The 16,947-nt window shown below is 36.1% G+C and overlaps 4 protein-coding genes across 6 annotated transcripts; 1 reads left to right on the plus strand and 3 right to left on the minus strand.

Annotated features, from left to right (window-relative positions):
* Positions 1 to 850: 850 nt before the first annotated feature.
* LOC108163864 (ATPase family AAA domain-containing protein 1-A) lies at positions 851 to 2,591 on the plus strand. Its single transcript, XM_017299380.2, has 2 exons — positions 851 to 1,534; positions 1,593 to 2,591. Exons 1-2 carry the CDS (start codon positions 1,353 to 1,355, stop codon positions 2,527 to 2,529), a joined length of 1,119 nt encoding a protein of 372 aa, XP_017154869.1. The 5' UTR covers positions 851 to 1,352; the 3' UTR covers positions 2,530 to 2,591.
* A 692-nt stretch (positions 2,592 to 3,283) lies between these two features.
* LOC108163844 (protein limb expression 1 homolog) lies at positions 3,284 to 7,178 on the minus strand. 3 transcript variants are annotated; one of them, XM_017299360.2, is made up of 5 exons: positions 7,053 to 7,178; positions 5,486 to 5,568; positions 5,258 to 5,421; positions 5,013 to 5,203; positions 3,284 to 4,197 (listed from the first exon to the last, which is right to left on the minus strand). In XM_017299360.2, exons 2-5 carry the CDS (start codon positions 5,556 to 5,558, stop codon positions 3,816 to 3,818), a joined length of 810 nt encoding a protein of 269 aa, XP_017154849.1. In that variant the 5' UTR covers positions 5,559 to 5,568; positions 7,053 to 7,178; the 3' UTR covers positions 3,284 to 3,815. The 3 variants fall into 3 exon arrangements, with proteins under 3 accessions (XP_017154849.1, XP_017154850.1, XP_033249016.1); XM_017299361.2 differs by lacking the exons at positions 5,258 to 5,421; positions 5,486 to 5,568 and having other exon boundaries at positions 7,053 to 7,176; XM_033393125.1 differs by lacking the exons at positions 5,258 to 5,421; positions 5,486 to 5,568 and having other exon boundaries at positions 7,124 to 7,156.
* A 2,595-nt stretch (positions 7,179 to 9,773) lies between these two features.
* On the minus strand, positions 9,774 to 11,643 carry LOC108163737 (probable trafficking protein particle complex subunit 13 homolog). Its single transcript, XM_017299196.2, has 5 exons — positions 11,523 to 11,643; positions 11,049 to 11,436; positions 10,677 to 10,989; positions 10,490 to 10,618; positions 9,774 to 10,423 (listed from the first exon to the last, which is right to left on the minus strand). The coding sequence occupies exons 1-5, from the start codon at positions 11,563 to 11,565 to the stop codon at positions 9,980 to 9,982; spliced, it is 1,317 nt and encodes a 438-aa protein (XP_017154685.2). The 5' UTR covers positions 11,566 to 11,643; the 3' UTR covers positions 9,774 to 9,979.
* A 1,173-nt stretch (positions 11,644 to 12,816) lies between these two features.
* On the minus strand, positions 12,817 to 15,553 carry LOC108164243 (cathepsin L1). Its single transcript, XM_017299877.2, has 5 exons — positions 15,413 to 15,553; positions 15,201 to 15,353; positions 13,826 to 14,212; positions 13,471 to 13,631; positions 12,817 to 13,225 (listed from the first exon to the last, which is right to left on the minus strand). Exons 1-5 carry the CDS (start codon positions 15,521 to 15,523, stop codon positions 13,030 to 13,032), a joined length of 1,008 nt encoding a protein of 335 aa, XP_017155366.1. The 5' UTR covers positions 15,524 to 15,553; the 3' UTR covers positions 12,817 to 13,029.
* Positions 15,554 to 16,947: the final 1,394 nt, after the last annotated feature.

Here is a 16,947-nt window from a genome sequence, read left to right on the forward strand (position 1 = left end):
TGATGAAAATAACAATAACAAATTTTTTTTTTTATGAGAAATAAGATGTAAGTAAAACCTTAACCTTGGCGATTTTATTGACTATAATAAACTATACATATGTGTACAAGATTACGTCACTCTTTATCCCTTAAACATTTCTGGTGTTCTGCTTTCCCGATCAATCTCTAGAATGAAGTGATTTTTGTAGATTTGGTGGAGCTCCCACAACAAGCGTGTATTTTGTTTGTTTGTTTTAATTGTTGCAAGACACCTATCATAGAAAAATAGATGTATATAATAACTTAACTTTATAACAGTATTTGCTGTCTCTATTTTGTTCTGTTTTTGGTTTTTATTTCGTTTACATTGGTTTTGTACGATTTAAAATGTAAAATACGCTCTGAAATATCTTTAGGGTTTCGTTCAAAAACTACTGTATGAATGTCTTCTAGAAACTTGCGAACTAGGATCATCCCAGATGGATAGTGAACTAACTTTTACAAGTAACCTTACGGGCACGCATAAATGGAGAGTGGAACACAGTTCGCTATAAACGGGAAAACGGGAGAATCTAAAAGCGAAAAGTTCTTTCCGAAAACCTAATCCGCAAAAGTATGTGAAAACCGCAGCCTGCCTGTATATTTCAAGGCCGAACACAGAGGAAAATAGCGGAAAACAAGCAACCCAGCCTATATCTGGCGGAAAACGAGCCCAGCCGGAGTAGTTCCATTCATTAACATAGTTTACTTTAAACAAACTGGTAAGCAACACACAGCTGACTGTGTAACAGTAAAGCACACACACCAAGACACACTAGCATTTACTGAAAAATATGTCACTTTCTGGCAGCAATCGATAACAGCAAATCTATGACAAAAATTTGCAAAATGAGAGCACCTAAAAATCAAAACGGATCGTTTTGGTGGAACACTCAAAAGTTATAAGCACCCGGGGTTCCCTGTATTTCTATATCTTGCTTTAATCTTATCAGGCCTAAAAATTTCATTTAAAAAAATCTCGCTCGAAAATATCGTGTGCGTAACAGTTCAAAATTGGCTCCAGGGGATCGATGCGAAAGATTGTTGGTGTAGCTTCCATTGAAGGCTAAGTGAATACATTCATTATGAAGGTTTAAAAAGTAATCTACAAGAAATTCGTGCAGATGGACTTAAATATCGACTGATCAGCTGCCAATAGATAATTAGTCAAAACTACAGCAACACCAATTCAGTTGCAGGAATACCCATGCTTTTATTACATTTTAGAATCATTCATTTTTAATAAATGGTTTTTGGTGCCATCCGGTCACACATATATTATTTCGTCGTGCACTTCTAAAGAAACGAAACTAAATCAATTAAAAACTAAACATGGATCATTTCAGTTTTGGAGGAGCAGACTTAACGAGGGGTCAGATTTTTCAAGTCATAATACGTTTATCTGTTGCTTCAATGGTTACATATTATTCTGTTAAATGGATGATGAACCAGCTGGACCCTACCAGTAAAAACAAAAAAAAGGCCAAAGGCCTTGCAGAAGAACAATTAAAAAGGTATATATTTTTGTATTTTAAGTAAATGTTATTTTGTATTTCTCTTTTGATTTCATAGGTTGAGTGAGAATGATGGATTGAAAATAAATGCCCATGACTTTAATGACTACGAATTGATGATTGCGTCACACCTTGTTGTTCCAGCTGACATTACAGTCCGATGGAGCGATATTGCAGGATTGAATTTGATTGTTCAGGAGCTTCGTGAATCTGTTGTTTTGCCAGTTCAACACAAAGATTTGTTCAAAAGCTCCAAATTGTGGCAGGCCCCAAAAGGTGTACTTCTTCATGGACCACCTGGTTGCGGAAAAACTTTAATAGCGAAAGCCACGGCAAAAGAGGCTGGTATGCGCTTTATCAATCTGGACGTAGCCATTCTAACTGATAAATGGTACGGGGAATCTCAAAAACTTACGTCTGCTGTTTTTTCACTAGCTGCAAAAATCGAACCTTGTATAATATTCATTGACGAAATTGATTCGTTCCTTCGGGCCCGTAATTTAAATGACCACGAGGCCACCGCAATGATGAAAACTCAGTTTATGATGTTATGGGATGGTCTAAGCACAAATTCCAATTCGACCGTGATTGTAATGGGCGCAACAAACAGACCACAGGATTTAGACAAGGCTATTGTTCGCCGAATGCCAGCACAATTTCACATTGGTCTTCCATCTGAAACCCAGAGAACAGAAATACTAAAATTGATATTAGAGTCTGAGGAATTAAGTCAGGATGTTGACTTAAATCGTTTGTCTAAGCTCACCAACGGGTTTTCAGGTTCAGATCTTCGAGAAATGTGTCGAAACGCATCAGTTTTTAGAATGAGACAACTAATTGACGTTAAAAATACTTCAGGCTCTAGTATATCCGTCATAGACAAGAAAAATTTAAAAATTACAATGGATGATTTGCTGAGCTCACATCTAAAAATTAAGGAGTCTAAAATGCACACCGGTAGTTTGTTTTTAGAAAATAGAATTGATCTAGATTAAGTTAAATGCCACATATTATATGGTAAATAAATCCATAACCTAAATCATTACCCACATTCATACGAATTTGATGTACTTATATTCTTTTTGACTTTAACAATTCCTTTAGTAGAGGGTTTTCAATTGCACTCAATTATCGTCGTTTGAATCACACTGTTCATCAGTTTCTTGACGGACAACCGCGTACCGTGGCAGAATTTCATATGATTCAGATTCCGCAACATGATAATGATCGATCCCACCTTTCGGACAATTCCACAGCATATCAGGAAGAGAGCTTTCCGCAACAAGACTGCTAACTCTGTCAACCGGTTTCCATAGAGCAGGTGACAGGTGACATCAGGAGAATTCGAGACAAGAAGGAAAATGCAGGGCTTAACCACTCTGCCCAAAGAAAATCCCCCCCGTAGGAACCATCAGGATTCCGGCCGGATGGCCTACTTGAACAAGTTGGAGATAAACATGAAGTTCGTTTGCAAGACACTAATAGCCCTCCAGAGCAATCTGAGAAGATGCGAAAGGAAGTGAATCGTAGCGGAGAGTGCCTAAAGTTGGCAACGTAATTCGCAAAGTAATTCTTTACGGTGATCCCGCGGAGGGACAGGCCAGTTCGTTGAATGGTACGGGTCAGTCACGTCTCTTAGAGATTCTCACCCACCATGGCATATCGATAGAAAAAAAAACACACTCAACCCCCCTTTGATGAAAATGGAAATTCTTATGAGCCATATTTTTAAATATACTGAAGAAGAAATTTATTTTTGAAAGAGTTCATGGAATGTATAATATTTTTTCTATCTTAAATCGACTTGTCCTTTTTACTGGAGATCATATGGTATGCCAATAATATAAATATATACCCGTGCTTCCATTTTCACTTAGCTTAGCGTGTTGCCATTTGATCCAAATAATTTAAATTAATTTTCGAGACTCAAAACTTTTCGATTACCAATTTACAATTTGTATTTACCCTCTGGCGTAAACCTCACTTAACGTACCACACCACAACATCTGAGGCTTGGTTAAACAAATATTTGTGTTAGATTGCCCACTAGAACTAAATTGTACTATTACAATTAGTTGCCATCAAATAAAAACAAATTTTGTATGTTATTTAGATGCACATTATTCAAATTTTTTTTTCCGATTTTAAACCGATTTTGATAATATTGAAAAAGTGAAATTGGAAACACGTCGGATAATCATTTTGTTCCCAATGAGAGATTTTTGTATTTTATAAATATCTGTTCAATTTGACTTCGCAATAGATCAGTTTTCTTTTGTTATTATAAATGATCAATAGAGGCCGAGTTCAAGTTACTTCCACCCAGCTGATTATGAGCTATCATTAATATGTCCTTTTTTTCTTTTGGGAAGCGTAATTCCCGACCAGCCATACGAGAAGTCTCTAGCTCGCGTTCGGCCAAAAGCAACTCCCTTCGGATAACGCCAGGGCTATCATGTTCACGAGCTATCCAATCTAAAGACATCTGTGCACGCATTTCGTCATCTAGACTGCGGTTTGAATAGTGCGCCACTACTTCTTGCCTTGAACACTGACGTTCTCGCATTGCCTTTAAAGACCCATTCCAATGCAGGAGCTGGAATACAGTCATCAATTCTTGGAATTCCAACATGGTTCTTCCCTTATTTGCTTCCAGCATAAACCTAAATTAAAACAGGAATTGTTAAGTTAGTGGTCGGAGGTCGAATTGCCCTTGCAGATGTATTTTTATGCTAAAACAATTAGCTTCGGAGACCCGAATTTTATATTTGTGGATATATGCCGCATTCTTTTTTTTTTCTTTTTGTCTTTTAATATCACAGCTCGTTGGTTAACGTGGGAAGGGGGATCTTAGCGACCTCTCTTAATTTTGCTCGCCCTTGCTATGAGATGTGGGGAAAAAAATAGAGAGAAAGAGATAAATCACAACGGCTAATTATAATCTTCCACGAGGAAAAGTGTGTGAGAAAGAGAATTAGCGTGCGGATGAGGCTATAATAACGATCCGATCTGGTAGATGTGGTCATTCTCTATAATACTTTAATAAATCTGTGGATGCCACAATACAAGACCTGGTTCCTCTGGATCTTACAGATTTAGACGCTCATCAAAACGGACGAACAGACAGACATGGCTACTTTTCTTTTCTATCTGATCAAAAATATATGTATACTTTTTGGGGTCGGAAAAGTTTCCTTCTGGGAGTTACACGCGTCCGCATACACCACAAAACTAATACTATATCTCTAAACTCTTCGAGTACCGGGCATATATAAGAACTGAGTATTGAGTAGTACCGCAGGTGTGCCAAGCCACCGTTTTCAGTCAACATTTTTTTTTGGTGATGATGTGTTATTTAATACACAATCCGTAATAGCAAGGCATTAAAAAATTATAATATAATAAGTTATTGAAAGCTTATTAATTAAAAATATATCTGCAAGAGTATAGGAAATATATTCTTTGGAATTCATTTTACCTGAAAGCTTCGATTCCAGACTCTGTCCCTTCATTGCCTTGTAGTGTTGTTTTAAAGGAAGCACGTGCATCCTGTACTGCCTTCAAAATAAACTCGTCGCTAATTCGACGCGACGGATGTTCATTAAATACGGAGTTCATTAAAGCAATTTTAGCCGAGCTACGTCTTGCTTCCGCCTTTGTTGGACAGTTCTAAAATCAAATCACAGTATAAAGTTTTCTTCTTATATAAAAAATGCTATGTACCTGAAAGCTACCAAAGCAACTACCCCCAGGTAGTGTTACGAAACATACATAAGGCTGGCTATTGGACGGAATCGATTCGTATATTACAAGTGCGCCGTTTTTAAGGTCCGCTCCTCGTGACTGTTTCATTTGCCAAAATTCTTGAAGTGCTTCCACTACATTTACTAAAACACATGACATTCTTATATAAGCAGACATTTTCATACAAACTTTTAAATTCAAGCGTACCTCTATAATCTCTATCTTCGTAAAATCCAGTTACCGTGGGTAAAACCCAAAAGGGTTCCTCAGGGTATACCATTATGAAGATACTTAAGTATGTATTATATTGAGAAAAGAATAAATAAATTTGTATTAAATATTATTACAAAACAATTAATAATACTATTTGTTCTACACGGTGATCTTTCAATGACCAGCATTCAATTCTGATCATTCATACTATATACATATGTACGTAGTTGGTTGAAAATTCACAAATTATACAAATTAAGCCATTAAAAAATCGACTTCAAACATATATGCCTTAATGCTTCTCTTAAAAAAAAACTTCTCAGATCGCGATTCAGCAATTTGTTAGTTATGATCATTCTCAGTATTTCTCAGTTTTTTTTTCTTCTCGTATTTCAAAATTGTAGATGCCACAGATTTTCGTCCTTTGTGGGAGGGTAAGAAGGCGTGGTGAAGTTTAGAAATACTGTTGTAACATTGTGATACCACAGGAATCTGGATACAAAGTTTGGTTGCTCGGCTTTTGATGCTGATCAAGAATATATGGGGTCGGAAATGGTTCCCTCTGGGTTTTACACCCAGTGTGCAGTACAAGTGGGCAGTACAAGACCTAAGGTAGTCTCTTAACATGGTTATGCATGGTGGTGAAATCATAATGCTGTGAGGAATGCTGTTCCCATTCTCGGGTATTGGTCATATGCATACATTATGTAGAGAAAACAGTTTTTGCCTCCCGTACTCGGCAGTAAAATTCTGAATGCCACTACATTGGGAGATCCAGCAGGATTATGACCCGCAGCACTCTTTAATATTGACCAAGAAATGGTTCCTGCAAAAAATATGTTCCTCTGATGGAATGGCCTTAACAGAAGGTATAGACATTGACTGAAATTTTTTGGCACGACCCAAGACAGCACGAAAATTTCCAACATGCACTACCATGCACTGCTATAATATACGGGTATAAATATATAATCCGATTTGAACGATATATGGTATAGCTGCCATAGGAACCATCGACCAAATATCGTATTTTGAAACTTTGAGCCCTAGTCCGCACCTCTAAACGTTGTCGCAACGGGCTATAACTTTCTATTTTATTTTTTAATACCAAAAGATACCTCTTTGGACCCTGAGACCTTAGATTCCGACAAATTTTTTTCCGCTCACACAAATAAGCGCAAAACTAATGCACACATACGATTTTTTGTTGTGATATAGCCACGTCTTTAAAGATACATATGAAAGTCCAGGACCATATGTACATACATGTGTACATATATACCCTACACTTGTACATTTATGCTGGATGTATGCAAGTTTGTTGCTCAAGTCTTTTGATTAAGACCTTTTGATTTACACATATGTATATTGAATAGGTGCGTGCAACCAAATATTTCTATGCTTATTTAATTATAAATTATGAGTAGGCACTGGTTATGCGGGGCTGGTGAAAAACCATGAATATTCACTTGTCAACATATAGTGTGTGTATAAGTATTTCTGCACATTAATCCACGTCCATAATAAAGCTTTAAAAAAATAATACTTGAAAAATACATACATATCTACTTAATTATACATTCATATGTAGATTTATCACTTCTAACTATATCATTGAACAGTAAAAGTCACCTTCAGGTGAGAAAACATTGAAACAGGTTAGACTTCAAGTCAAAATTGTAACTGAATTCGTCATTGTAGTTGTGCACAGGTTATTATGTTCATTTGGTATAAGGAAAATATAGTTAGAAACCAGGGTACTCACGTTGGTGTTTAATGGCTGATTTAATTATAGCCTGCAAATTAGGAATTGATGAATTGATTTAAATGGCTCGAGTTAACACAGCAGCGATAGGTGAAATTTAAATCATACACGTTTTAAATTGCCATATTTTTTTATTTGTTTACAAATTGATTCGGTTAAAAATTACCATTTTTTCGATTTTGTGAAGCAGGACAAATACAAACTCAGCGGAAAATAAGCAATCTATATGGTTTGACCTCCATGTAACGAATTATAAATTTATCTTCACTATCCCGGACTGCTTGGTAGCTTGGCTATTATCTTAGAATAAGAGAGACAGATAGTATGGCTCTAATACCCCGTGAAATATCATCAGCTGTTTATGTATTATTCATCGGTATTTCATTTATTCTGTCCAAACCACATAACAAAACTTCATTGGCGAAATTGATCGACATAGCCTTTTCAGCAGAGTAAATGTAGATAGCGAATTATTTTCAAAAATTTACTCGTGCTTAATATATTCTAATATATATTACAAAATAATATATATATTATATATATATATATATATATATATATATGTAATAACATATATATGTATAACAAAAAAGTAATATATATATATTAATAAATATAATATATACTTAGTTTATTAATACTAATAAATATGCTTTATTATGTTTGATGCAAAGAGGAGCAAACAGATGGACCCGATGACGATGTTTAAGCAATAAAAAACGAAGTTTGAATTTAGTTTATAACAGTGCCAGTGAGTTCTCCTATGCAGACGACCCTCCCTCACAGGAAGAGAGAAAGGGTGAATGCTACAATTAAGAGCGTAGGGCAGAAGCATGATCCCATTAGAAGTTTTGAGCTCGGATAACCTGAGAACGCCATCTCTTCTAATGATCAGCTTTGTCACCCTTCCTAGTGGCCACTTGAGGAGAGGTAAGTTCTCGTTCTTTACGTGGAGAACGTCGCCATCCCTGAAACAAGTTAGCTCAGTTCTGCATTTGGCTCTCTCCTGAAGAAGGATGAGGTTCTCTTCCTACCAGCCGGACCAGATCGTCTGCTGCAGGAAGTTGACCTGCTTCGAGCGACCGAGACGATTGAAGTTCAATCCGGCCACATCTGGTTATGCGAATGTATGAATAGGCACGTCTAAGTCGTCGGGATGCACTGAAATGGAATGCAATGGTCTTGAGTTCACTATAGCAGTTATGTATATGGCACACGAGTGTCCTTAGGTCATCCAAGCACAGCAAGGAACTGATGTTTGGCTGTCTTCACCAGAGCCTCCCACAGCCGCCAACTCGTTCTTAGCTCCCACAAAGTTGGTTACGTTATCAGCCCAAATCTCAATGACCACAAAAATCTACGAAGTAGACGCGGTTCGCTCACTCCAATCTGCCAATACTCATGCAATTATGTAACGGGATGACGCTTTGGAAAAATAACTAGATGCCACGCATTGAAATCAAGTGATAAACTCGGCAGCCATTCATTTTCATCCAGAAATGTCGCGAGTGACGAATAGAGCTCGACGACTGCCATTCCTTTGCGTCACGGAGGGCCTTGCAGTCAGTCCAGAAGTGCTCTCGCTACCAAAGATGTCAACCATTGTTAATCCCGATGACGTAGTGCACTGAATAAATTTGAAGACGTATTCAAACGTGTTCAACGACCCGATTTGCAAAAAGACGTTAAAACTTAAAGGTTCATTGCGAACCCAAGACAAGGCAGTTGTAGAGTTGGATCATCAATGGCTTCCAGTAAATAATTTAAGTTGCTGTATCTCACTGATCAATTGAGAATCTGAGGGGTAGAGAAATTCTCGCAGAAGGGGGTCCACGCTGACGAAAGAGAATCTGGCAGACTCTCATACTATTGATACTGCTCCTTTTACGCCAGCTAAAGGAAAGTCTTTGATTTTGCAATGACAGACCCAATCAGTCCTAGGGGATCACTAAAGTGAGCAACAGTTGACAACATAAAGCGCTTTGTTGGCTTCGACGACAGCTTGATGAGTACTACCGAAAAGAGAAAATCATCGGAAGCAAAAAAAAATTTTCCCTTGTGGCTTAATGTAGGTTATCTTCACTGGCTAACTGGGCAAAAAGATTGATTACCAATCATTGAACATTGTTTGCCGACGTATTAAGAAAAACGAGGAGGAACATGGAGAGTCGCAACTAGGGCCGCGACATCTTGAAGGTTTTTAGACTCGACAACACTTTGTTGAGCCAAGCCGGTTTCTCAGAACTCAAAAAGTGTTTCAGAAACACTGTAGAAAATGCTTGCAACTGTGCACAAAAATACACAAGCTCCTTAAACTCGGTTTTACGAAGGCAGTTGGTCCAATATCGACCGACACTTCGAAAGTAGGTCTAAGTCATATCTTTATCTGAAGTTAACCGTACTTGATTATGCCAAATTTTTGATTTGACTATCATAGCGATGTTAACCAGAGCTTTTCTATATTTTTGTATATTGGAATGTCTTTATTTGATCGTTCAGGTAAGCCGCTCTAACGTGTTTGTTATAATCAAATGTGTATTATCGAGTAGTCAATGAACTTAATTTTTGGAGACGAGTTGTGGGGTGTCTTTTGTCTTATTACAATAAGGGGGAACATTTTAAGAACCTGTATTTAAAATAAATCCCGATAGCTGTGATTCAATTAGATATACAATTATTATTTAGCCCATCAATGTACAAAAAGTGTCAATTTTGCTAGCACTCTATACCACCTGTAATTGAACCGGCGACTGTATTATAATATCCGTTGGCTTTTCATAGCGAATTAATCTATTCTGGAAGGTTTTGTGATCTTTGTTGTAATCCGAATCTACTACAAAGACTTCTACTACCTTTTCTATCGAGTAATGTTCATTGTTTTCGGTGTCAACCAGTAATAAGTCGGCAATTTTAATGAGACCCAACTTCGATGGGGAGACCGATAGTGGAAACTCGGCATTTTCTCCTGTGTTTAATTCATCAAGCTTAAAATCAGCACAGCCCGTATATTGACATTCTGGCGATAACTTAGTAACCAGTCGAACATGCAATTTCATTGTGTGTTCGGATGTATTTGTTACTCTACAGTTAAAGGTAAATATTGTTCCAATTTTTACTGTATTTAGAGCATTTATGACTTCGAACCGCAGATCCTTACATTCATAGGGCTGTAAAAAAGTAATTTTCATGTTTAATTGTGAAAATGCTTGGCATATCATAGTTGAAGACCATACCAAACGCTGTAATTGACTAGTTTGCAATCGTCCTTTTTCACCGAGATTTGACCGCCAAACGATATCCAGTTTGCCTACATTGCTTATCTGTCGAAGAGTATGGATGTCTGTAGCTTTCTGCACTTTTGGCTGTGGGCAATATACATTGTTATATTTAAAGATGTTTATAAAATTCCTTGCTACTTACTTTTATGCAATAAAGAAACTGACAACTATTGTTAGGTTGCAACATGTTCTTAGTATTAAAAACAGACTCTCCATTAGGCAATGTATTTAAAGGAATTACTGTAAATTCTTCAGAGCTATCCAATTCCACTTTCTCGAGACAGAACGGACTGGTGGTAACATTTTGTATTTGAGCCTCCAAATAAATTTTTTCAATTTCGGCATTATAAAATTTTGTTTTTACGTCAAGTGGTTTTAAGACTTGAAACTTAAAAAATTTTCTTAAGGATTGAGCGTACCCCGCTGGACTCGTATAATTCACCTCGCAAACAAGTCTAAGAACATAAATTTTACATTAATATAAAAATTGTATACTTAATACGAATATACGTACATATGTGTTCCAATCTCTTTTACTTCATATCGTATAACATCATCAATAGTCTCTCCAGGTGCCAATATGATTGCAGACTTGTTATTTTTATGCAAGGATAAATTTATACGGGTAGTGTTTGACTGCAGGTCCGTTTTCACGTTAATACATTCAACAGGTTGGGGTGAACAATTGTGAACACAAATGTAACTTGAAAATGTTTCACCCAGATATATGTTTCCAAATGACTGTGGTAACAACAGCACTTGACCTGCCGACAGTGTTTCAGCAATAATACCAGAAAAAACATCACTATGAGGCTTAGAAGAAAAGCGTTGCACCAAATCTTTGTGTTCACAACTTACGACCGGCCCAAGTTCAACTAATGTCGGCCGCATTAAACGCATAACTGTGATAGATTTAAAATTAAAAAGTTTAATTAAATAAATCATTATGTCTATTAGTTTTAATATATGAAGTTCTTGTAATTTGTACCTTTTAAAGCCAATAAATGTGCATCAGGCTCTACTGGGTCCATTTTGTAAAGAATTATGAAATATGGAATTAGGTACCTAAATATATTTATTATTAGGTTCGTAAATATATTTATTAGAGATGGGAAAAAATTGATAGATATTGCAAATTTTGTAGAACATCGATGGTTTCTGCCCCATCGATAGTTTCTCGCAGAAAAATTTTATAAATATTTCGAACGAAAATATTCAATTGATGCGTCTCGTATTGTTGGTTGGAGGGGCTTAGATAACTTTTAGAAGCGCATAATTATTTAGTTAAGCTTAAAAGTGTCATATATTTGAGCAGCAGAGTGTGACCAGGCGTGCATGCTCTACGATTGTGTTTTTTTTTTTAGAAATTTGTTTCAAGTAAAAAGTTAATGAACGGCTTTACTCCGGCGATGATCGCCTGGCATGGACTGGGCCCCTCCTAATTTTATTCTAAATGGAATGTGTCGGGGTATGGGCAGCAGCGGATGGCAACGTTGCCCGTTTGACCACCGGCGACCAACATGAAGAATTCACGAGAGTCTCTTCGCTCGTGCGCCAACCCCAATCTTACTTGCTTAGGCAATAAAATCATTCCCTCGATGCAATGCTATTTATTAAGAATTTACATGCAGAAAATATATCTCAAATGTCGCTGTCTGTGACAATTTTAAAATATTTTAATTTGTCTCATCGCCCGATATTATATTTTGATTTTAAAAACGTTTCATTTTGAGTCTGAGTTCGAGAGCTACGTCTCAAATGAGCAGGGCGTAAGTGCGGTAAATGTTGTAAAGAAAAAGGATCTTCTTTTCTTCCTCTTCTGAGAAGGGATCACAACTGAAAAGAGATCACATAGAGAAAGAGACAGAGAGAAAAAACAAAACGCTTACGACTTGTGGTCGTTGTGGTCGCTCTACAGTGGCATTGTAGACAAAGCAGCTGATTAAGGACGTACCATGATGCGCGGCCAAATAGCTCTCAGGATCCGACATATACTTCATAGGATCAGAATCGTTTCCTTCTTGGTGTTAAACACAACCAAATACACCAAAACAACAATTAAAACTCTATACTTCGTATAATTAAATGGTTATAGCCGGTTACCATTTCTTTTTATTTTCACCTTAAAAAAATGTTTTTTCCTGCTTTTTGGAGCCTTATGCAACATCTTGTTAGTTGGATATTTCAGCATCGCTTGCGCTACAAATAACGTGATCGAAAATTATGATTTTAAACATTTATTTAAACCCAAGAAGCGAATTAAAATATTCCATATTGGAGACACAGCTGATAAAAAGACATTTTAATGGGTTGAAGAACGTTGAATAGTCCTTTTCGATATATAAAATTAGTAGAAAATACATACAACTATTTTCATATTATGTAGTAGCCGAAAAAAAAACTTTATCAGAGTAGTTTTAACTTTTACCTATCATTAGATCTGCATAAAAAATGAAATAATATTACAACTTAATATTTATAATAATAATGCACTTTCACACAATTGCATACGCAGCGTAATTCGCAATTCCACATAAATTTATGCCTTTCTTCAATCTCATGTAGCCAGATTCTCCCCAACGGTCGCCCCACCAGTTCTTTAATATCCAAAAATCCTTTCCGAATCCAATTACCAACATTGCGTGATTTACAGATGTGGACACACATGAAGCGTCGTCATAAACGCCGTCACTGAAAAAATTAAGTATTTTATAGATTTGAATATGTGGAATGGATTTTATTGAGCGTTTTCCGTTTTTTTCTGTTTGGAAAGTTTTACCAGCAATGTGCTGAACGCTGACCAATGCATTGCAATGATTGCATCTTAGCCGATTACACCAAGATTTTTCTTGGACGGTTAACTCCGGCACCAACTAGTTATTAGCTAGAAGAGCACGTCGTAAAACCATTTTTATTTCTGAGTATTTAAATCATACCTGTATAATTGAAATGTCCTTGGAGTGGCATTTATTGAAACAGCAATAGGACCGATATGTGCCACAGCAGCTTGAATTGCCTGTTCATTATTAACTGGTAGTATAGCCCAAGAAGTAATATTAACGACGGAAAGGTCGCTTACAAACTGGCATTTCCCTTTCTGTAAATTGAAAATAAAGCAATGAAAAGTATTTATATGTATTCAAACGGATACCACAGGTTTTCTTGACTCTTTAGAGCGTTCCCTGCAAAACAGATGTAAATTTGTGTATTTGAGCTTGCAAAAAAAAAGCGCACACAATTTTTTGTTGCATTGTTTAATGAAGTGCAAATCTAAAAAATATAAAAAATTACCTTTGAAACGTATTTGTAATCATCCGATCTCATTATACCGCCTGTGCTCTGTAAGTATTTTAAAGTGTTCCGTAAAGATCCTCCAGTGCATCCTTGATTTCCATGAGACACACTGCAGTCTACAATTTGTTGTTCGCTTAAGCTCAATATTTTTCCTGTGCGTTTAAAAATCTGTCCTTCAATGCTTTCAGCAATACTGAAAGCGTAGCATGAGCCACAGCTTTGTTGATTCTGTGATGGGGTCGTGAACCCCTTTCTCCGCCAATCCAGACTTTCGGGGATGTTAGTCATTTGTGACGATCCAACTATTTCAGCAATATTATCGTCGGCTACGTTTGATTGACTTTTCAATAAACGTAGAAAATTTTTTAAATAACCCTCTGTACTCTAAATGAAAAATGTTGAAAAGTTATAATTCTATTATAAAAGTAAATGCGATTTAGTAGGATTTTCCAATTACACGGGGGTGCCATAGAAAACTCGAGAGATTTGACAAATTCCATCGAAAAAAAATGTACTTAGAAATTAAAAATTAATGCACAGAATATAATTAGTCAATCGCAATCGGATATTCGAAGAAGAACAACATATTTTGGCACGGAAATCGCTCGAGCAAACACACATGCGTACCACACATGCAAGCGCATACATTTACAGATTTCTTTATTCTTCTGAATTTGTGCGAGCGTGATGAATGTCTCATGATGACACGGCACGAGCCGCACGCCATAGGCGAAGACCCAGAGGCCGTCCGCAGCAAATTCGCTGGCGACACATTCGTTGTTAAGCTGGCACATCTATATACTGTATACTGTAGTTAGTAGCAAGACATACCGAACGGAACATAACTTTAGGAGGGTTGGTCAAACGGCCGTTTATCCACAGATTTTTGAAAACTATACCTAAAACGACGACTAACTAAGGCCAGCTATATAAATAAAATATTAAAACACTAGAGAAAAATCGACGTTTTCTGAGTTTTTAATGTCAAAATTTTGAAAAAATACTGCAAAAATTATACAGTTTGCATTTGAAAGCTTAGGCCCAGACGATCAGCTGAAGCTATAAAGTATTCAGGTCCAATTTATAGCTGCATTTATCAGCTTATTATAACTAGATGTAAGTTACTTAATTAAGGTGAAAATAAGAAGCACTTACTCTAAAAAACACATTAAAAAAAAACGCAATTTTAAAAAAACTTTAAAAATTTAACTTTGCCTAAATTAAAAAACTTTTTTTAATTCGAGGAAATTATACCGCCAGAGGCGTTTCTGTAGAAAATGTGTATTGTATTGACGAGCGAGATAAACAAATCTCTGTTATATTTTTTTTATATTTTTACGTTCACATGACATATGAACATGTTTATACATACCATGTCAGCCATAATATTTGTTGCTAACCTGAATGTAGTCTGACCGTCCTGATAATTTTTATTATGGTCTTTTATTATTTTGTAGTTTACTTCAAATGCTTTAAGACTACGTGTTTCATCAAAATTACGACTGTACGTCTTATTATTTATCTTCTATAAAAAAAATGTTAATATAAATTTCGGTTCTTACATTCAGTCAAAGTCGTACCTACCTTAAATTGTTCGAATTCATTATTAATGTCTAAAGTAGATTCATTTTCAAGGTAATTAGCGTTAAGATTTGATAAAGCACTGAAACCATATAAAAATAAAATTTTCCACATGTTCGTAACATCAACTAATATACACAAATGTTACATTTTTTTTAAACTTTAAACAAACAAAAAAAAAAACGCAACGATGCAAGAATGAGTTTTTATTATCATGGAAAATACAACGTCAGCATTGCATGTGCATGAACTACTAGTATTTTGGATATTCGAATTTCACATAACATAAGAACTAAAATATGATTACGTCGAATACTTTATACCCGATACTGATATTCTTTACATTAAGCAAAACAAAAGCAGTTTAAATAGTAGTTTTTAAGTATTCCCTTGAAAAAACACGGCCAATAAATCTGCAAGCAGTCTGTTAAGCTGCGACCGAAGTATAACTTTAGGTTGTAAAATTATTTTATTAGAAGAATTAATTAATTATAATTATTTGGCTTTAACCCCTCGTTTTTGTGGCAGATATATGACATAGTGGTCATAGTGGTCTGTCCGATTCCAACTAATGATCTGTCATTTTAGAGGGTATTTCTTAGGAATTTTTAGAGGGTATCTCTAATATCATAAAGAATATTCATTATTGACTACGTTTGCAAGCCCAGTCAACCCAGTGATGTGTTTCTGTGTGTATTTATTATATGAGAAATAAGTTTTTTGTTCAGAATTCAATCTTGAATACACTTCTATTTTTGTATGAGCAATAACATATTTTATATGTCTTTCAAATAAAAATTTCAAACTCATGACGAATCAAACTCAAACTTTTACATATTTTGTACATGGTTTTTGAGATACGTTGTCTAGATAAATAAAACAAAATATACAAATTATCGGTAAAATTGTCTTCAAAGCACGCAATTTATAAAATTTCTGGCAATATTTTCTATTTAAAGTCATTTTTGAATAACCCAAGGTAAATGTTAAATATATATAAGCTCCTAAAGCCGAGAAAAGAATACTCTCGATTGACGATTTATCAAGAATTTAAATGTAAGCTTATTAAACTTAATAAGCCCGATTATAGGCGGACGGCGTAATCGAAAGAAAAGAAGGCGAGATAAAGAGACGAAAGAACTTAAGCTACTGCCGTGCGTAACCATATGTACATATATGTAGTGTTTGGTACAGTGGGCATACCGAAAAAGACGTCGCAGACGATGCGCTTGCATTGACGACTCTTATAAGTAGCTCATTTCCGATCCCTACATACTACCGTCTCACATTTCAATCCCCACACTCACCTCACTCCGGACCGGACTAAGGTTTCACCCGACCCACTCTCAAATTTGGCCCAGTCGTTAACGGAGAACTCAGAAACTTATACGGAAAATACGCCTGCTCCAAGAATGCATTAGCCGGGAAACTTGGAACTCTGCTCGGACCGAGCTTGCCCCTTCTCTGGAAATAGTGGGAACAAAATGGAAGCTAAACCAAAAACATACATGAGTCAGGAATTCCTCAAATGCTATCAG

The sequence above is a fragment of the Drosophila miranda genome, chromosome 4 (assembly GCF_003369915.1).
Source record: "Drosophila miranda strain MSH22 chromosome 4, D.miranda_PacBio2.1, whole genome shotgun sequence".
NCBI lineage: Eukaryota > Metazoa > Arthropoda > Insecta > Diptera > Drosophilidae > Drosophila > Drosophila miranda.

What these genes read in the sequence shown, in the direction of transcription:
- LOC108163864 (XM_017299380.2), top strand. Translation starts at nt 1,353, where the DNA reads ATGGATCATTTCAGTTTTGGAGGAGCAGACTTAACGAGGGGTCAGATT. An exon ending in GCAGAAGAACAATTAAAAAG is followed by an intron (nt 1,535 to 1,592) that starts GTATATATTTTT and finishes TTGATTTCATAG; the next exon opens with GTTGAGTGAGAATGATGGAT.
- LOC108163844 (XM_017299360.2), bottom strand. Translation starts at nt 5,558, where the DNA reads ATGGTATACCCTGAGGAACCCTTTTGGGTTTTACCCACGGTAACTGGA. An exon ending in GTTGCTTTGGTAGCTTTCAG is followed by an intron (nt 5,204 to 5,257) that starts GTACATAGCATT and finishes ATTTGATTTTAG; the next exon opens with AACTGTCCAACAAAGGCGGA. An exon ending in TCTGGAATCGAAGCTTTCAG is followed by an intron (nt 4,198 to 5,012) that starts GTAAAATGAATT and finishes GTTTTAATTTAG; the next exon opens with GTTTATGCTGGAAGCAAATA.
- LOC108163737 (XM_017299196.2), bottom strand. Translation starts at nt 11,565, where the DNA reads ATGGACCCAGTAGAGCCTGATGCACATTTATTGGCTTTAAAAG. An exon ending in AAAGAGATTGGAACACATAT is followed by an intron (nt 10,990 to 11,048) that starts GTACGTATATTC and finishes TTATGTTCTTAG; the next exon opens with ACTTGTTTGCGAGGTGAATT. An exon ending in AGTTTCTTTATTGCATAAAA is followed by an intron (nt 10,619 to 10,676) that starts GTAAGTAGCAAG and finishes TATTGCCCACAG; the next exon opens with CCAAAAGTGCAGAAAGCTAC.
- LOC108164243 (XM_017299877.2), bottom strand. Translation starts at nt 15,523, where the DNA reads ATGTGGAAAATTTTATTTTTATATGGTTTCAGTGCTTTATCAAATCTT. An exon ending in ATGAATTCGAACAATTTAAG is followed by an intron (nt 15,354 to 15,412) that starts GTAGGTACGACT and finishes TTTTTTTTATAG; the next exon opens with AAGATAAATAATAAGACGTA. An exon ending in CAAATATTATGGCTGACATG is followed by an intron (nt 14,213 to 15,200) that starts GTATGTATAAAC and finishes TTTTTCATTTAG; the next exon opens with AGTACAGAGGGTTATTTAAA.